General features: G+C 38.5%; 3 protein-coding genes across 4 annotated transcripts in view; 2 read left to right on the top strand and 1 right to left on the bottom strand.

The window, feature by feature from the left end:
- The window catches only part of LOC139946631 (son of sevenless homolog 2-like), a 46,310-nt gene extending 39,501 nt beyond the window's left edge, over nt 1–6,809 (top strand). The window contains exon 28 of the mRNA XM_071944343.1: nt 775–6,809. Within this exon, the coding sequence (XP_071800444.1) occupies nt 775–1,619 (845 nt within the window). The 3' untranslated portion in view covers nt 1,620–6,809. The remainder of the gene's footprint in view (nt 1–774) is intronic.
- A 131-nt stretch (nt 6,810–6,940) lies between these two features.
- LOC139946673 (vesicle transport through interaction with t-SNAREs homolog 1B-like) lies at nt 6,941–12,132 on the bottom strand. Its single transcript, XM_071944346.1, has 8 exons — nt 11,884–12,132; nt 11,084–11,251; nt 10,881–10,939; nt 10,277–10,387; nt 9,787–9,861; nt 9,329–9,502; nt 9,030–9,091; nt 6,941–8,780 (listed from the first exon to the last, which is right to left on the bottom strand). Exons 2-8 carry the CDS (start codon nt 11,181–11,183, stop codon nt 8,639–8,641), a joined length of 723 nt encoding a protein of 240 aa, XP_071800447.1. The 5' UTR covers nt 11,184–11,251; nt 11,884–12,132; the 3' UTR covers nt 6,941–8,638.
- Nucleotides 12,133–12,926: 794 nt separating this feature from the next.
- Nucleotides 12,927–20,457, top strand: part of LOC139946647 (probable methylmalonate-semialdehyde/malonate-semialdehyde dehydrogenase [acylating], mitochondrial) — a 72,135-nt gene continuing 64,604 nt past the window's right edge. For both annotated transcript variants that reach the window (XM_071944345.1, XM_071944344.1), the window contains exons 1-10: nt 12,927–13,046; nt 15,237–15,275; nt 16,039–16,113; nt 16,608–16,769; nt 17,032–17,110; nt 17,439–17,562; nt 18,174–18,204; nt 18,800–18,947; nt 19,389–19,570; nt 20,048–20,177. In XM_071944345.1, the coding sequence (XP_071800446.1) occupies nt 13,017–13,046; nt 15,237–15,275; nt 16,039–16,113; nt 16,608–16,769; nt 17,032–17,110; nt 17,439–17,562; nt 18,174–18,204; nt 18,800–18,947; nt 19,389–19,570; nt 20,048–20,177 (1,000 nt within the window). In that variant the 5' untranslated portion in view covers nt 12,927–13,016. The remainder of the gene's footprint in view (nt 13,047–15,236; nt 15,276–16,038; nt 16,114–16,607; nt 16,770–17,031; nt 17,111–17,438; nt 17,563–18,173; nt 18,205–18,799; nt 18,948–19,388; nt 19,571–20,047; nt 20,178–20,457) is intronic.

The following is a 20,457-nucleotide window of genomic DNA, read 5'->3' as shown; positions in this document are numbered from 1 at the left end:
GGAACTTTTGCAGTGTGTGTGTGTGTGTATTGTCCCCATGACTAGGCATTCTTCGCTTACACAGCTAACGCAGAAATTCGGCGCATGCACTGTGAGCAAAGTCATGAAATTGGGCCCCGATTTCATCAATACACCAAATCTTTGTTGTGCTATTTTCCCTTTGTGTTATATTGTTTGTTTACCCCTCCCTATATTTTTTCATATATGCAATTTAACTCCCAAAATGGCAGACAATGTGCAGACAGTAGACACATTGGACGTCAGTGCAAGGGGTCAATCGTGTTTTAACTTGGACTTTGAAATTTTTGTGCTTTAAACAAAATAACATTGTATTTTTCTTCTCGCTTTCTTCTTATCATTTTCATCGCTTGAACAAGTCAAGATAGCTTTTAGCTTATGTTTTTTTTTTTTAATATTAAAGGTGTTTAAGGTGTTATATAAATATAAAAAATTATCCTAATCTATAATTATTAGTTATTATTATTTTTGGTTTATTTTGTTATGCACTTGTATACATTTTATGGAATTTGCAAAATATTGTAAGTATTATTATTACTGTTAGGCTTACAATTATACAAATTGGCTGTAAAACTTATTAACATGATGTAGATCGATCCGACTGGGATGCTTTGACGCTCGTTTTCACAAAGCTTGCAGGCTTTAACTTGTGCATTTTGGCAATATTAATCACTAGGCAATGTCTAGGCCATATTCACAGCCAATGACAAAGCTTGTGTACACACGGACTAAACTTCTCTCTGTATTGTCTGGTAGGTTGCAGTGGGCATGCAGGAGCAGCCTCAGGAGAGGAAAGTCCCCCACCAATCCCTCCGAGAATGAGGATAGGGAGTAACTCGCCAACAAGACCCATGGAATCACCCGAACCGCCCCTCCTCCCGCCCAAATCCTACAAGCCGCCCCTGCCCCCTCGTCGGAACTCCACCCACCATCCACCCGGGTACCTGTCATCACAGCACGGTGCACCACCAACTCATTATACCGGAGCATCAACTCAGCCCTTCTCATCATCATCGCACCAACCCCAGCATGGAGTGAATGGGAGCAGCCCGGCTGTACCCCCTAGGGTTTATCGCAAGAGTCCGTCCTTCTCTCACGACCTGCATATACGGCGGACGGCATCGGTCAGCAGCCCGCTTTCAGGAACGTTACATCGTCGGGAGGTTCCATCCCCAGTGCCGCACCCTACACAGTTTGACTCACCGTGGGTCGCCAAACCCAAGGGACCCTTGACCCCAACCCTCAATCAGTCTTCGCACTCCCAATTTGCAAACTTCACATGTTCTTCCATGCCGTCAGATCCAATGCAACAGCAACCTGGGACACTGCCACCGCAGTTAGTACAGCAGCAGAAAGTCTACCCGCAGCAGCAGCAGCTACAACAGCACTCGCACTCGTACCAGCAGCAAACTGTCCAACAGCAACCGCCGTTGCTGAATAACCAACAAACTCTGGCGAATCAGCCTTATGGAGAACCACAGCACTCGCAGCCGTCTGTACCGCACAGACTACCCCTGGGCGCTCCCCCGGTGCCGTTAAGGCCCCATGAGCAGCACAGTTCCCAGTCCAAGGGCCACTCGGTTCCCACAGAACAGTTCTAAGATTATATTATGTGAAACAGTACAATTAAATTTATGTTTTTAAGTTGAACTTATTTAATTCCAGTGGAAGTCATGAGTAATGCGAGTGAAAAATAAATTACCACTGTTGAAAATCAGTATAAGCGTCAAAGGATAAACCAATTACAGTAGAACAGGAGGGTCGTTGAAACTTGACTTATCAGAGAACTTCGCCCTACCTTCAGTATGGACAACTAAACTGCTTTAATCTGCAGAAATCATTGGACAAATCAACTGAGCATGTTTCTTGAGACAACACAACAATGATTTCTCTTTGGTCAGCAGTCGTCGGGAAATCCAGAGAAAAAGGATCCTTTGCTTCAAGCTTCGCTGAATGCTTGTCGACAAATTTCAGCAATGATCAAAGAAAGCATTCTTTAGTAGTCGAGTTCAACGTGTTCATGTTGTTCTGCTGTGGGATTCGTCAGTTGCAGCATCGAAGTTCAAGCGGACTTGGAGAATAGGGAAGTTTACCGGTATCAAGTCAAGTGAGGGCGCCAGACTCTCCCTGATAAAGTTATTGCAACATCTGCTTAATTGTTGCACACTGAATTAGTTGGCCACTCAGTTCCCCCCTCCCCCTTTGGAATATGAATCTTAGCCCTCTCGGTTAATGACACTCTGGTTCTGTCCTCAAGCAGGAGGGGTCAGGCCTGGAGTTCTATCTTCAAGAGGGCAAGGCCATTTTCATTTTGCAACAGGACACTTCCATTGCAAAGTCTGTGAAAGACATTTAATGGGGCACCAAGGCCAGACCAGGGGCAACAGAGTCCATGACCTCCTTGGTCTTAATTAAATTCCATGCCTAGGAGGTAAAGTTAACGGAGCTTCATGCATCATACAATGTGTCACACCCGCTTTACTTTGTACGTCATCAGTAATTGATAAAAGAAAGGAAGCCTTTTGCAGTAAAGCAGTAATCAGAGAGAGGGAAAAACAAAAGTACTATTTGTTCATGAAAAAGTGTTTGTTTAAAATGAAGAGTTAATTTCATTTGTTTTAATGTCAGAGGAAGGTAAACAATATATATATATATATATCAGACTGTGCAATTGGACCGGACATTTAATCAATTGATTCATGTACAATTATAAAAGCAAGAAACCAGTTTCCAAATAATGTTGTACAGAAATATACAAACGGAAAAAAACAAAACCTCATAATAACTTGAGCAAAATATTTATGTTAGTAGTTTATATTGAGATGAAGGATGAATTGAATTGGACCAGTAGTGATGAGTTTTAATGAATGTTGGTTGTAATCCAAGGGGAAAGTTTAATAGTGTTTGTATGCTCTTGAGGATGGTACTGCCAACCAGGCCTGGGGCGACTAGTGAAATTTATTTCTCGACTAGTCGCACCTCAAACAGTTGCAACTTTGACACGCGTTGCGACTAATTTTTCATTCCCAATATGCATTGCAGCATATTGTTTGACGCAGGCGCATTATAGTCACAACTTCATACGCTGAAAGGATTGAGGGACTTTGTCACTGATGTCTGATTGTGTTACATTAGTAAATTATGTTGTTGTGAGTAGTCGTGAGCACAACAATTGGTTCACCAAGCAGGTAGTCGCGTCTACTTTTATAGTAGTCGAGGCGGCATGATCAACCTAGTAAATGAAAAGCGGTAGTCGCGACTACAATACTAGTCGCACTAGTCGCCCAGGCTTCCATTTATGTTTTGAACCTTTGTTTAGTATAGGACACATGCTTATTTGTCTCCATGAGAGAAAGTGTTAACCTCTGGTTAAACATGTAATCTTGACCCACTGTCAAACTGCTTAGCAGAACAGTTGTCGGGCACCAGTTGTGAGGGAACCAGTATCTGTAAGATGATGCCAAGCTTTTGAGAAGAGCTTACTTTTTAAAAGCTTGGCTACATCTTAGACTATGACTTCGGCTCCAGCTTGCACTCCATAACTAATTTGAAAAGTTACTCTTTCTTTACTGGGCTTCAAAGAGGTGCAACTGAAGACTGAGCCACTGGATGGGGGACTTTTTGGGCATGAGGGTTTGAATTATACAGTGCTCTGCTTACCGCTGAATTCTGTGCTAACGATCACGATTCCCTGCTAACGTCCAAGCTCCAAATTTATGCGCTAGCGGTGTAAGTGTAGAATGCCTAGTATGCACACGCAGAAGCCTAAATTTGCCGCTAGACCATGAAATGCGCTTGCTGTAAGCACAGAATTCCCTGCTTCCGTAAGTGCCGATTCTGTGCTTACGGTAAGCAGATCCATGAAATTGGGCCCCGTTTACTAGTGCAGTCCTTAGGCCAACATAATGAAACAATACATGGGTTTGGATGGGCTCTATCCAATTAAAACCCTGGATAGCGTTCAAGTCGCAGCTGAAGTTATACATGTAGCTTAGTTTTTATTCATGCACAGTAATTGTTTGCCCCCTTCGTAATGAATTTGTCTCTTCTGTGCAGTTAAAAATATCACTATTATGGTTTCACTGTGGGTTATACGTTTCACATCACTAGACAGTGCTGTCATCACGAAATGGCTGTATACGAACAAATGAACCCTTCTATTGTCTGACCATTCAGTATCACTCACTAGGGTTTTGAAGGGTAAATAAACTACACTAGCCCACAGTACATCAATTGTTGTGAATGCATCTACACAATACACAATAGACCTCTTGCATTAGCGGCCATCGCTCAGGTCAAAACAATGGTAACGTGTTCACACCACGTAAAACTCTCAGCTAATGATAGTTCTTCGTTGACCCCAGTGAGGGCGCTGTTTGGGTCTTGCGTCGTCACGTGCAAGGGGGTCTGTACACAGATAGTTTTTTGGCACAAATGTGGCCACCAAACACGACCCTTACATTTATGGTTTCAATTGGTTGGTCTCCTCACTGAAAATGTTACAAAGAGTGGGAGTGTTTTTATTCTAATATTTTTGTCATGTTATATTTAACCAGTGTTACACTCTCCCCCCCCCTCTTTCCAATTTTAAGGACTGTGCTATTGTATATATACATATTGTATGATATGTGATATATAGTTATGTTTGTTAATAATTATTATTTACAGAGAGATAATGTTTAAAAAGTAACTACACCTTAGGACCACAACTGTTAAAGATTGTTTTTAAGGTAGTTTGGCCATAGTGATTTGTATTGTCACATCACTTTGCTTAGCAATTAAGATTGATACACAGTTAAGATCAATCTTCGCTCTTTGGGAAATCGAGCCTAGACCCATAGCAACTACATGCCAATGGCACTAGTTATTCACCACACTGCCTATCGTTGGTGAATTCTGAGCTTCATTTCCATTTCATAGTGCTTGTAACTGTAGTTACAAGAAAATGCATACTGACCTGCTGCTTTCTGTTCGCAAATGAATTACACAGCAATGTTCATGGTGAACATGCAAGCTGGCTGCCTTATTTTCTTGCTAATCTGTGAAATACATTTACATTTAGCAAATGTTTCTGCTATAGTTGGCACACAAATTTGCTTTCTATTAAATGACACTAAGAAATTGGAAGTGTTTTACTCTTGTGCTAATGTGAGTGTACTCCTGGGGTCGAATTCACAAAGAGTTGGGACTCATCTAATCTGGAGTTAGGACGAGTAACTCATCCTAACTTAGGACGCGTCCTAGGATCGATCCTAAGTAAGGAATAGTTTTGTGAATCGACCTCCCCTGTATGCTCAAATGTTTAGAGGTTGCCACATAGGAAGTGCGAGTATGCCCAACCTCAGGCAGGGAGTGAGTAGTTCAAACTGGGAGTGAGTCACACCTAGTGACTGCAATTGTGAGCTTTGTTTTGAGTGCCACTATTCCTGACTACACTCATGAGCATCCATTGTTTTATGTACAATCACATAATAGTGTGGCAGGATGCAGTTAACATAGTGGCAGCCTCTAGCTACCGGCAATCTTAGTCTTAGTCTAGTTGGTAAGACATCTGCTCTAGATTGGCAAAGGTCGTGGGTTTCGAATCCCACCTGAGTAACATGCCCTTGATTTTTTTTCACAGAACTCGAGAATGTAATGAGTATACAGTGATAACACACATCGATGTAAGGGTAAATTCAAATAATATCCTTTATCCCTGAATCAAAATTTAACATCTATTAAATAATGGGAGCGTGTTTAGCTTTTCACAATGAAAATGGCCCTTAACCTTCAAGAATAAGTTTATAGAATTGAGTCAGGTAACATATATTGTCCTGAAAACCCTCGTAAACAATGTTTCTCCCAACTGTTAAGGTATCTCCCATTTGAAAATGACCCCTGTGAGTCTTACGTAACTATGTTGTTGGTATGTGTACGCAATTCTGTTCCTAGATAATGTATGCTGTATTAACTGTGAACGTGTGAGTATGCTTGTGCATCGCTGTGAGTACTTCAATAATGTGCAACTTGTCCGTCAGTGAGAAAAGTTTTGAAAGATTAATGTTTTCGCCGCAATCATCTTGTGGTGAAGTGTGTGTATGTTAAAGAGATGCAAGGATGGAGATGTGTTGTGTACATGCTTTATATAAATGTCAGACAGCTGGATGGAAATCTGTGATCTGGCCCAATTTCATAGAGCTGATTAATGGTAAGCAGAAAATTTTGCTTAAGCATAAGCGTATTTCACAGGTTAGCAAGAAAATCAGGCGACCATCTTGCGCGTTTACTATGGATTTGCATCGTGACGTCATTAATTTTCGTGCAGTAAGCACCGTAAGTTTAACATGCCTTTTCGTGTGCTTACGGTTAGCAGCGCTATGAAATGGAAATCGCACAGTAAGCACAAAATCGGCTGTCAAGCAGCTCTTTGAAGTTGGGCCCTGAAGTACGTCATGTAGAAACCTGAATTGGTTTGGAGTATTGAGTATCAATGAAGTGATCAGTCCATACAGGCTGACTGTGAGTCTTTGCTGGTGTATGCATTATTATGACAGTGTATATCGTATCTCGAGTATCGTGAATGTACAATATAATAATATTTCATTTGTATAACATGTATATTATGGAGTGAGACACAAAACAAGAACACAAAAAATTATGTGTGATTTGGTCAGTCCCTGTGAATGAATTATTTTTTAGAGTCAGTACCATTTGTAAAGTAACGCTATTTTGTATGGACAATTTAAAAGTGGTGCATACTGATACTACATCAAATAACAAAATGTAAATAAATAATCCTCGTTATGAAATTTGACATGCCTTTGTTGCATTAATCTTTTACTTTTTTAAAGATGAATTTGTTGTTGTTCACACATAGATAGAAAGAACAGGGATGGTATTTTTCCTACTTAAGTCCGTTTGCCAATTTTGTTAGCCCTTGGGGAAAATCAGGAAAATTGTGATTAAAACGCCTGAAAAGTCTATAAAAGCCTACACCATGTGAACATGTAGGTCAGCCTTTGTATTTGTTAAAACTGTTCCTACTTTTTCCAAGTATGATGCCTCAAATAAGTTGCATATTATTTCAAAATTGTTAGCAGGTTGGTCACTGCAATCAAAGCTGATGAGGCCCAGTACCCTCGACCACATGGTCACGACACGGCATAAATTACAAATAGTTCTGTTGTTAATTTCAAGAAGTGTTTTATTCTTTTCCAGTATTTATATCATACAGTTATTATTTCTTAAAATAATGACTTTTGGTATATGTACATGTAAAACATTTACAATTCTATAATCTGTAAATGAGACTTCGCTTAAATATCACAGTGATTCTCACTACCAGATATGCTACCATTTTAGAAAAAACAAGATGCACTAAAAAAACGAAAATTCCATTAGATTTCTGTGGCACTAAAAAATAAACAAAAAGGAAATCTTAGTCTACCTTGGACAATAAACTAAATTTTATTTAAGGGTTCCTTTCCCAACAAGCTGTAAACCATGCATCCGTGTAAAGTGAGATTACAAAAAAAAAACAAGGTTATTTACAACAAATCGAACAGGCATGTCTGCATTAAATCTGTAAATTGGCTGATAGAAGCTTAAAGCTAATTGAGTGAGTAAATTCCATTCCAAGCTTAACCACTGTGTACTATAGAATAGAATCCTTGCATATGATGTCACAAACTAGAACATCGCCCTCACCGGGGTCAAAGGAAGACCTGTCATTGATTGAGAGGTGTGTGACGCATAAACAAAGGCTTAATTATTTCCATCGCTCCATTGTTTTACATTGGCGATGGTGGCCAACGCAATTTATGCAACATTATTTGACACGTCATGAGGTTATGTACCCAATGAAACCAATAACTTTTACAAAAAGGGATCCAGGTGTTTTGGGAAACCTAGTTTATCTTCAATTTAATATTGTTTACAAAACCAATAATGATATCAATAAACAAAAGAAAAACAATTCAGAAGCCTTATCAAATGTACAACAAGGCCTTGGTAATATTACCATTTTTAAAATGGAGTTGGATAATTTATAAGAAAGTAGCAGAGATTTTTACAAAAGCTGTAAGTGTACACTAAATAGCTTTAAAGGTATGGTCTGAGAATAAGTTGATACAACAATCCCACCAATGGTTGCAGAGGAAGGGAATTAAGAAATCATTCCTATTTATAGTTTGTCTAATTTCTGTCATCTTTTCAAGAGAGAAAAGTAGTGTCCTCTTAAAAATTTTCAGTTTGGAAAGTTCGAGAGGCATTTCATACTATTCTATTCCCATTATGAATCTTCTGTTATGGGCCCTATTTAATAGACCTGCTGAAGCAGAAAATATTGCTCAACAACTCTCTGCTAAGCAGAAATGATCAGGATACCAGTCACAAATTGTACATGTGACATGGTAGTGTAGCTGGTAACCTTACTCTGCATAAGCATACTTTTCAGAACCACCCCAACTCAATCAGAGATTATCATTACATATTGTTACCGCAAACCTTACTATATCAAGATTCCACCATGCAAAATTTGCAAATCCTACTTAAGTATACTCGTGTTATGCTAAGCTACTTGTTGTGCTTAAGCAGCTCTAGGAAACTGGACCATGGTCTGTGATTGAAGTTTCATTTGTCACGTTGTGTGAGGTTTAAGTGTCGGCGCAGGGGTTGGTTTGCTCCCAGAGGATGCGAAGAATTTGAAGTAAACGATAAGTCCCAAGATGACTGCCTCCACTAGAATGATACCCACCAGGATCAGCTTGTTGGTTATAATCCTGCCAATAAAAAAACCCACATACAATCCACATGAGAATCTCTACATGGTGTTAGACAGAGGGGTGTTCGGGTGTCTTTTGACTACCCTGATTTCAATTTGGTAACCTGTTTTATCTGTCATTTATGTGTAAATGCATTAATGGCCATTTTCTCTCTTTTTTTTTATGAGTTACATACCTATTTATTGATAATACAGGTTACACTTGTAACTTAAATAACACTGTGAACAAGTATTGTAAATAACTTGCCTTCTGCCTATGGTGTTGAGAATCTGTTTGCTTTTGCCAAGACTGCTGTCCATATTTTCCAGCTGTCAATCAAAAATAAAAACAATGTTATGCTCAGTGTATGATATCATATTGCAGGCTGACATAGTTTATCAATCATTCAAAACGAAAGGGAATGGTATTGAATGGTCAGACAGTAGAGACTACAGGGTTTACATTCCACTATGTACATGTAGATGGAGTCACCACAATTTATCAATTCAAAACCACATTGGACAGTTGGAGTCAGACAGTTGGAGGGTTTTAAGAAAAACTCTCACCTTATCCTTGGCGTTCAGGAGTTGTTCTTTCTGCCCGTCCAGTTCATCAATAATCCCCACTCCTATCTCATCCGTCTCTGCTGCTATTCTATGGGTCCTATCCAGGCTTTGGGAGGTTCTGTTCAACGTGTCTTGTCCTTGCAAAAGCTTTGAGCGTTGAGATGATTGGGCTGCCTAAAGCACAACAAATCATGAATGAAGAATTGAAAATCAAATCTTGTTTGTACCTTCGACCTATAGTCTTCCTTGATTCACTGAAATGTGCAGTTTTCTTTCTTTTTTCCTTTCAAGTGCAGCCTTCATGATTGAATATAGTCGCACAGCAAGCAACACCAAGTGAACCCCTTCTCTTTGCGATAAGTGTGTCCTGGGTTCTTTTACATGCAGTGATAGTTTTTTTTTATTGATACTGAATTACACTTAATGATGTTCACAGTCTTTGATAAAAATGCACTTACATTGACCTGGTTGTCAAAGTTACTTTGTGAGTGGAAGAGCTCACTGCGACTGCTGCCACTACCGCTGGCTCGCTTCTGAAATGTCCAAGAAAAATACAGAAAATATAAACTATTACATGTTTATTTAAGTAGAAGAAAATCAAGCTTACTTTTGGTAACTATTTCAGTGACAAATGTCAGGCATGAAAGTTGGTCCTTGGAAAAAAATATAAGCATCTTATATTATTGATTACACGAGTTGACCTACAAATGATGTAGGCTTTAAAAAGACATTTCAAACTATTTAATCACAATTTTCAGATTTTTTCAAGGGCAAAAGAAATATCATGCCCGGAATGTATAATTTTTTACAGTATTGACAAATCCACAATGCAGCAAGGCTCACAACAAAAATACATCACTTTTTAAAGGAGCTTTCTTAAATTACTTCTACAAGATTATTTTAAAAGGAATACATGCAAGAAGACAAACAGATAAAAAGGAGACTGACCAAGTCTCTGCTGATTTTATCCATGTCGCGACGAAAGTTCCTGACTTTGGCGACCATCTGACTGCGATACGTGCCTGGGGCTGGCTTGGCTTCCTCCTCCATCTCTTGAAGCTGAAAAAAAGGGTTAAATAAATCAGTTTATATATGGGATTTGAGGCATTGCATGGTGTGGTATTTATTATTTTTTTGTATGCAAGTCGCCGGACACACAAGGCCTGAAGGCTACAAATCAACTATTTTTCAAGTACGGGGCCGTTGCCACCTACTCCTGGGGCTGAAACGGGATTACCCCCTTTATAGTCCATACGGATGTAGGCTTGGGTATCATCAATCAGAAGCCTGGCTGGTAGAGCTGAAAGCGCTACCTCCCTTCAATTATTACGTAGTCTGTGGTAACACCATGTATGTATCTACTATATTTGCTTCCATTGCTTCAACTCGAGTCAGGCCTTAAACTTTGCTCTTGAAGGGGCACAGCAATTCTCCTTTGGTAAGGGGAACTTCTTTGTATTGGAACTTTGCAAAGGGTCCCACAGGCAAAAGCACGGGCCACCACTGCAATTGCTGAGGGTGCCGTTAGTTATTTTAAAAGCCTGCAACTCACCACCAGGCCTGCCTCCTCTAACCCTCTCTCTGCATCTCGAATCAACTTCTTGCGCTCCTCTGACAAAAAATGAAGAAGAAAACAAATGGGTCAAACTGATACTACTAAAGTTTTTGTATTTCCCAGATTATGATAAAAAGCCCTTAAGTGTAAAAATACTGTTCATTTTCCCTTCCAAACAATAAAAAAAAAAATGAACTTACCACCATCAGCCTTAGGTATCCTAAACTCAATTCGGTATTTGAGGTCTTCAAATAATGTCCGGAGCTCCTCCTGGTGGCTCTCAAACCGCTCTGAAGACATGATATCTTAAAATGCTCAAACTCTCAAGAAATTAGTTGATTGAAAGACTCATGTCAGGCAAGGTGCACCTGCATTTAAACAACAAGAAATGACAAATAAGACAAAGACAAATAAATAAATAATTAATCTAATCATTAATTTAAATCATTACAAGTGAAAATAATTGGGATTGGATTCTACATCTTTTCCTCTAGTGTTGTTGATGTATTGTTAGGCTTATATTGGGGTAGTTGTGATAACATAACCCTCCTCTACGTTATCGCAACCAATATTGGGGCTGTGTCGTCGCGATCAAAACAGGCCTGTTGTCGTTGATGTTTGTGGACCTCTCTCCTCCAGCTATTGCAAGTACATGCACGCTCTCCATAGGGAGGGTGCACGCGTACATATACGCAGTAACTGACCTGCTTTCATCATGAGGACATTGACTTAATAATAGCCCCTTTGCTTAATTCCATTAAACTCAGATCCCCAACAAAAACAAAGGGGAAATGACCAATATTTCTGTTTTTTGTTATTGAACAGTGTCGTAATACATAGGGGGGGGGGTAGTTACCTCAGTGAGAGAATACTTCCACTGTCGAGAATGTTTTTTAATAATAGAAACACATCTTTGTGGTGTGAAATGCAACTATTCACACGTCCTGAGGTGGACTCAGAGATCATGAGATGCAAATATAATTATAAAGAAGTAATTTACCACCCTCTCGATCCGATCCGTGACCCACTGCACTGCAGTCTGCACTGTACTGTTCAATTCTCCGATTGACTCCAAATTAGATTAGATCAAACTGGACATACTTTATAAGGCGGCAAATTGTTCGTTACTGAAGACTGCTTGTCCCTTCCAAGCTAGGTTTCTTATAATGACACACAACCGACATAAATAATAAAACGCAATCAGTTTTTTATTAATTTTTTTAGATTAGATAATGGAGGTAGTACTGTAGTATAGATCATAAGACCAAAATAATCTTGAGACTGGAAAATATGAATAGCGCCCTCTCTCTGTCATCATTGTCCGAAACGTAGAGTTATGTATTAGTCTTCCCACAGTAATAATCACCCCCAACCATAAATCGTTTTATTCCTGAATTTTGTTCTTTTAAAGTCATTCTCTGAGTATTTTTGTTTTCTTATCTTCTCAGAAAACTGGTTGGCTCAAAGACTATCGCATGTTTAATTACAATGACACTGACTATTATGAATTTCTTAGAGGTCTACCCCCCCCCCCCCCCAAAAAAGTAACTTTTATTTAAAATCGTCATCATAAAAATCACTGAACTGTTGTAACAAATTTCATTATCGAATTTGAATGTTAAATTTTTGTTCTGAAATTAAACTGTGCTAAGCCTGGCTTGACTGCTAGCTAGCTTGTCATCGCCCGGCCATAATTGGCAATTGATTCAATCACCCCACATACAGAACCATGGAGGTAGAATCTCCATGGAGAATTTCGAACCACATAGAGAATCAACCAAAAACATTTCGGTGCATGTTTTGTTCACAACAATTTAGTAGGCTCAACATGAATTGGGAATGTTGGACTTAAGTTTCTCTTTTTTCAAACACTCTCAATAATTGATATGAAATTTGCTACCGGGGACAATAATATTCCCCTTCTAAGGACACCACCCACCTGCAAAAAACATTTTTAGACACACCTCCGAGATTGACCAATCATGGCTCAACTATTGTCAACCTCGTTTTTAACACGATTTGTTCGATAAACGTTGTGGTTCTGCTGGGTGAGAGGTTGAGTTCTTTTGGCTTTCAAGAAACTCATTTGGAGGTCATCCGTCTGTTTTTCTGGTGCAGAAAAATCACTCCAAAATGTTACGTCTAGCCACTCGAGTTCCCGGGGTGAGTTGTTAAAGTTGCTTTTGGAACTGTCTGGGCTTGGGTAGGATAAAATGTGGTTGTTAATGATTTAAAAGGGCAGCATGCGGTATGTGTAGATACGTAATGAACAGTTATTCAATGTCACTGACGACATTGTGTAACTGTAATATTTGTTACACGACGACATTTTTGGTGCCTGGTTGGTTGTTTGCAGTTTGGTGACGAATTAAGCATTATTCTCTGTGTGGTATTTTTTAGAACACTGCTAGTTAGTATCAGACCTACACTTTTTTTAAAGGAATGTCATGAATGAATGTTACAATTTGTTTCCTTTTTTTTCTCTGAAGAAGTATTTTTGGTTGGGTGGTTATGCTCCTAAGTTTTAGTTTTTTTGTTTTAAACTCATTCACAAATTTGAAAAAAATACTCTGCAAATTACAGGAACTGTCACCAAGAATTACTACAAGGTGATTGGTTGGTAAACTGTTGGATTATTGACCTTTTAAAAAACATGTTAAAGGAACACGTTGCCTTGGATCGGTCGAGTTGGTCTTTGAAAAGCGTTTGTAACCGTTTTTTATAAAATGCATATGGGTAGAAAGATGTTGTAAAAGTAGAATACAATGATCCACACAAACATGCCTCGAAATTGCGTGGTTTTCCTTTTACCTTGTCGACTAACACGTCGGCCATTTATGGGGGTCAAAATTTTGACTCCCATAAATGGCCGACCATGTTAGTTCGCACAGTAGAAGGAAAACCACGCAATTTCGAGGCAAACTTGTGTGGATCATTGTATTCTACTTTTAAAACATCTTTCCAACCATATGCATTTTATAAAAAACGGTTACAAACGCTTTTGTTTTGACCAACTCGTCCAATCCAAGGCAACGTGTTCCTTTAACTTTATGAATTAAATATTTGGTTTGGGACCTATGCCTAGTTATTTTAAAACAATGTAAACGGAAATTCAATTGCAAGTGCACAAAGCTATACTCCAAAGACACTTCTCACCAAAATGGTGTTCAGTGAGTAGGCCTATGTCAGGACAGGACCACCATTGCGATAGTCCTAACCCTCCATTCCTAGGCAGTTGATGGTAGACTGGATTTGGTTACAAGGTAGTGTGCATAAATTAGGCAGCCATCCAGTTCAAACAATTTTTTTACTAGACTTTGGACCAGATTCCCCAAATGCAATTTTTTTACATTTACAACTTCAAATTTTATCAAATTAAAACACTTATAAAGAATAGGGTAGATGGCCTTAGCTTTCAATCCAAACCGGACCTTCTTCAGAGGCATAAAACAAGTACAAACAAATACATATCCATTTATAGAAAAAGAGAGGGGAAAGGGATTAAGGGAAGGATCCAGAAAGATTAAAAAATTTAAACACTTATTTAATAAAACACCATCAACAAAATATTTCGCCAGAAAAATATTTAAAAGACTGACTGAATTGGTCATGATCCCTGTGGACATTGACAATACAACATAATTTGATTTGTGTGAAAACCTACCAAAGCCTACTTTACTTTGTCCATTGATTCCTGCTAATCAGAAACTAATCCTCTTTTATCTGAATGGGAAATCTGAGATAAAAAGTAAGTTTGCTTTAATTCTGCATGATGAACATGCAATAGTTGTATAGAATTATGCAATAGTTGTAGGGTACAGCTATTGCACAACATTCATGTACAAACAAGTTCAAACATCTTTCAAAAAATGTTTCCCAGCATTTAATTATTTGTTGCAGATATTTGTAATTACACACGAGGCCAGGGTGTCGTTTCTAGGATTAAAAACGGTACTTAAAATCAACAATTAAATACATTTCTATTTTAATTCTACTATCATAATGGATGTGAAGTCGAACTAAGATGACTTTACATGTATGTTGGAGTCTTTATTAAATTCATCATTATATAAATAATATTGGTATTTATATTGCTTTTTAAGTTAATAGTACCGGGTATCAGATTCCTTAGTATGCCTACTACCCCCTTTCTTTAAATCCAAGCATTCCTAACACACCCTGAACTCCTTTGGAGTATGCAGCACCAATTGTCGTGGACACAGGTGACCAGGATCCAAACCCACACTCGAATGAAACAGCCATCTAGAGTTCTCTGCCTTCTAGGGTCTATCCCATGCACCCATGACAGGACAGTCTTTCACTTTATTTAATATTTCCTTACATCTTTTGCAGGTTGTTGGTGCACTAAGGAGATATTGCCACCATGGAGCAGTAAGTACAAACAAAATACCATGTGTATCTCACCATCACATTCTATCAATGGGGGCAATAAATCAATCAATAATACAATTACAACATTTGCAATTTGTACTAAATAGCTGTGTGTTGGTTTAAAGACTTGACGTAAAGTCACCATACTACATGTAGTCAAAATTATGCAATAAAATTCCTCTGCATGTGATCGCTACAAAGTAAGTACTTTTATGATAAGTTTCACAGACATGCCCAATATACACAGTGTTGTTTGTTAGTATTGTCTTTTTGTTTAATTATTGGAAGGTCCTCAATGATTTAAAAAGTATTATGAGATATCAATTGATTCTAATCTTTTCGAAAATGTATTTTGTTGTAAAATTAATTGTAAACAAAAGATTATACAGGTCTGGGAATCAAATTCCCCCATTACCATGATATTGTGTCCCTTGAAAAATTTCCCATAAATTTGTGTTAAAAACATCCAGTGGAAGTACCCTTTACAAGAGTTTTTATTTTGTGCCATCCCCAAGATAAAATTCTGGCCTGATTTTGTTGGCCTGAACTTGAAGACAAGATTAGATTAAAGACAAGGCCTGCATGAAATATGCAATCATGACAAAGATGAGAAAAAACGCGTACTTCTTAATATGAAACCTCATTATGATGTTTTATATATAAATCTGAAATCTTTGAAAAGAAATCGTTACTTCATAACAAATAGTGTTTTGCAGCCCGAGTTGATAATATTTATTAACACAATGTACTTTATCTTCTTCAGCCCACAACTAAGATGTTCATCAACGGAGAGTTTGTTGAATCCAAGGCTACAGAATGGATTGATGTACACAACCCGGTGAGAAATTATTTTTGTTTTTTGTTCCCCGACTATAATATTTTGTTAGTTCTTTACCTACTTCTCGCAGTGTAATGTCTGCCATCTTTACTAGCAGGTAATGATCTGGCTAATTTTTTGGCAATCCTCGGATTTTCGTTTGTTCTTGATTGTCTTTTTAAAATTAGATTTTTACATGTTAAAAGCCTCTAATAATATAACATTATGGCTTCTGACTGGCACCCCGAACAAAGATATTGACTAAAAGAGAGACCACCAACATAGGGCTGGATAGCTCAGTTGGTAGAGCTACTGGATCTGCTGATGTAGTAGTTGTTGATACAGTTTTTTATGTAGTTAGTAAGTCTTTAAGTGCTGCCACTACCTTCCTTGTTTAAATCTATCAGACGAACACAACTATTTTTTTAGTATTGTTCATTTTTACATATCAGCTCTTTGATTGGACTAGTGTGTATTGAAAAATTATTTTATTATGTTTAATTCTATCATTGCAGGCCACCAACGAAGTGGTAACCCGCGTTCCCAAGTGCACCCAAGATGAGATGGAATCAGCAGTCGCTGCAGCATCGGCAGCCTTCCCTGCATGGAGCGAAACAACCATCATGACACGGCAACAAATCATGTTCAAATACCAGCACCTCATCAAAGAAAACCTGGTATGATAATAATAACTAGTTCTTATTTAGCGCATTGTTACAATAGCCGCATCAATGCATGTTACCAAACCCTGCCCTGTTTGCAGTTGTGCAACCATACCCACCCCATGCACTTGAATGGTTTCAAATAGTTGGTAAAGTCGCTGGAAAATTTTATCAGGTTGAAGGTTAATGAGGCAAATACAGCTGCTTGGTTCATAGAAACATTTTTATGCTTTGTCAATACAACATGCCACATAATCAATTTGATCTCTCTTTCTAGGGTGAAATCGCCAAGTCAATCACATTAGAACAAGGCAAGACATTAATCGACGCTGAGGGAGATGTCATGAGAGGACTGCGTAAGTCTTAACTTTTAAGGATCAATGAAGATTATCGAACGTGAGCTGTTTTGTGTTGGTCTTCACTAAAGAGTGATCACAGAATTGCTCACATTTTGCTTGAATAGTGTTTTTTTTTAACGAGTGGCTAGGAATGCATACCTCTTTAAGAGAGATTACACCATGCCATTTTTTATCATCCTTGACGTCTTAAAGCTATTTTTAAATCTTGGTTTTATGTGGTCAATATGATGCAACATGTAGAATTTCTTGTATATAGTATTTTGCCTGCCAAGGAATGCCTCGGAATGCACAAGGTGACAAAGTCTTTTATTCTGTATTTTGACAGAGGTTGTTGAGCACACATGTAACATCACATCCCTTCAGCTTGGTGAGTCACTGCCGAGTATTGCTAAGGACATGGACACTTACACCATGAGAGTGCCCCTTGGAGTCTGTGCAGGAATCACACCGTAAGTCTTCTCTATCCTCTTATGTCAAAATCTGCCACTACCAAGTACATTTTTCAAAGTTTTCTGCTGTTCGACCGACCAGGGCCCAATGTCATAAAGCCTGTAAGCACAAAAATCTGCTTAGCATGAAATTTCTTCCTTGATAAAAAACAAGATTACCGACCAAATTTTAATTTGTTGCATATTGTTTGTTACTGCCATTCAGCTGTTGTTTGCTTATCCTGAAAATCACGTGAACATTTGGTCGGACATCATGCTGAGCAAATTTTTGTGCTTACAGGCTTTATGAAATTGGGCCCTGTTGGCTAGCATGGCCGAGCAGTCTAGGATTTCCCATAGCAGAATTTTTCTTGGTTTCCAGCTACCACACATTTTCCAAACTTTATAATTAAACCTTAATTTTCCTTTCAAAGGCTTTAACGAAAAGCAAAAATTGCATATTTAACAGTGAACAAAATGAGTCCTTCTTTGGTAAGAATATATTTTTATGATCTTTCTCTATTTAAGAAATCCTGGGCAGAACCCTGTTTAATGTAATCAAAGATATTCTGTTCATTCCTGTCATTAAAAAATGTAAAAGTATGATAAATATTTCTATATATCTTCCACAGATTCAACTTTCCCGCCATGATCCCACTATGGGTAAGTTGTATTTTCTATTAATATTTGAATAATATTTGAAAATTATGTCCACTTTCTCTTTTCTTTATGCAATTCCGAAACATTCTGGAATATTGGTCTTAACTTAAACCCCAAACAAGTCAATTAGGCTGGTGCATACTCCACATTAAAATAGTTGCATATGAAAAAGCATCCAGATACTATTAAGTCATTGAACATTTCAACAGAATTCTCGTTTTTAAAAATCAATGTCAGTCGATATTACTTGTTTTGATTATTCCAATATTGTTTTGGTATTTCTTTTTTGGAAGGAAGAAATAACGGCTCTTTTAAGATCAAGATTTCCAACAAAATTGATCCAAGACAATTTTGTTTTATAAGTGATCCACCACTTTGTTCATGTGTATCCCATCATTGATGGCCTCATTCTAAAGCTTGACACCATTTTGCTTGATACAAATAGTGTGTTGAAACCTTTAAGCTACTTTTAAAGATATTTGTACGTATTGTACCAGTGTAATTCAACTTATCGGTCGCCATACTGTACATTTTAATGTTGTTTTATGAAATAAACCAATAAAAATGTAATATTCTTTTAACTCTGTCTGTATAACAGATGTTCCCAGTTGCTGCAGTGTGTGGTAACACGTACGTCATCAAGCCATCTGAGAGGGATCCAGGAGCGTGTATGATCCTTGTAGACTTGGCTAAACAAGCTGGTATACCAGATGGTGTCATCAATGTCATCCACGGCCAGCATGATGGTGAGCTCCTAAATCAGTCATTGTAAACGGACAAGTCAACTTTGTCATACGTTATGAGATCATACCCTTTCATACTACACTTTAATCAGGAGAATCTCTGTGTTTAGGAAAATTTAACATAGACTCATTCTCCGGATGAGGTGGAGTGTTCCCACTACATATTTCAGGACTCAATTTTTCCCCGGATTAACAAACCCGAACTGGCGTAAACCTGGTAAAATTAAACCCTGCCAAGGGTTGGGGTTAACCGTCCAGTCTAGGTGATAGTATTGCACTGGGTCAACATTTTTCTGGGTTAGATATCCTAGTGTGAAAGAAACTCATTTATATTCCGATTAGAAGACTATTTAGATGGATCAAAGGTTTGATCTGTTTTAATATTATCAGCATGACATTTCATTTGCCCTAAGGAAAAATAATGTGATTTGTTTCTCTTGACAGCTGTGAACTTCATCTGTGATCATCCTGCCATCCGAGCCATCTCCTTTGTGGGCTCGGACCAGGCCGGTGTCTACATCCATGACAGGGGCAGCAAGAATGGCAAGAGGGTACAGGCCAACATGGGGGCCAAGAACCACGGTGTCATCATGCCAGATGCTAACAAGGAAAACACCCTCAACCAGGTATGATAGTCAAAAGCTAGGCTTATATTTCTTGCGAATGCTTTGTTGTAGCGCATTTTGCTTGCATTAGAATTGGGAAAACACTACGTACCGATTATTGTATCATCGTAATTCGCATTTGCAGAAAGTAAGAACCAGGCTTAACTGCAATGTAAGATAGAAGACGGAACAGATACCACAAGAACATAGACAATAAAGTCTAAGGTAAGAACCAGACTTAACTGCAATGTAAGATAGAAGACAGAACAGATACCACAAGAACATAGACAATAAAGTCTAAGGTAAAGAATCTGGGCCAACCAGGGAAAGCTCCATACACCCCACATATTAAAATCTTAATTTTGTGTACGGTGTCTTGAAACTTGCTTCAGTAGGGGCAAGGGATTCTTATACCACCAATAGTGGGAGGGTTAAAAAACTGAGTGCATGTATTACCAGAGTGAATCGTAACTGAATTTTTCATATTGTTTCTTGTAGCTTTGCGGAGCAGCCTTTGGTGCAGCAGGCCAGCGATGCATGGCTCTCTCAACAGCCGTCTTCGTCGGAGAGGCAAAGGAATGGATTCCTGATCTTGTGGAAAGAGCCAAGAATCTGAAAGTCAATGCAGGTACAGAATTTTTGTATAGAATGAGGCCTCGCACTTCTTGCCCCCACCCTTGCTATAATTTATGTTGTTAGCTTGTACTACTTGGGGTAGTGTTTTTTTCACACGATGGTTACTCAACTCCCAAAATTTTAAAATCACAGATATTTGGTGTGCCTGTACAACTGATAACTGATAGGCAAGTTCGGGCCTGCAGTCCTAAACCTTACAAAGTCAGACAAATTTCTGAATGGTGTTTGGGGCTGTTGAGAAACATCCAATTGTTCATCATGCATTGTTTCAA

The sequence above is a fragment of the Asterias amurensis genome, chromosome 1 (assembly GCF_032118995.1).
Source record: "Asterias amurensis chromosome 1, ASM3211899v1".
NCBI lineage: Eukaryota > Metazoa > Echinodermata > Asteroidea > Forcipulatida > Asteriidae > Asterias > Asterias amurensis.
Note: the sequence above shows the minus strand (reverse complement) of the source record. Positions and strands in the feature narration are given on the sequence as shown.

Coding starts and splice junctions, on each gene's coding strand:
- LOC139946673 (XM_071944346.1), bottom strand. CDS start 11,183: ATGTCTTCAGAGCGGTTTGAGAGCCACCAGGAGGAGCTCCGGACATTA. Junction 9,503..9,786: donor ACTTTGACAACCAGGTCAAT/GTAAGTGCATTT, acceptor GTTGTGCTTTAG/GCAGCCCAATCATCTCAACG. Junction 9,092..9,328: donor TCCTGAACGCCAAGGATAAG/GTGAGAGTTTTT, acceptor TTTGATTGACAG/CTGGAAAATATGGACAGCAG.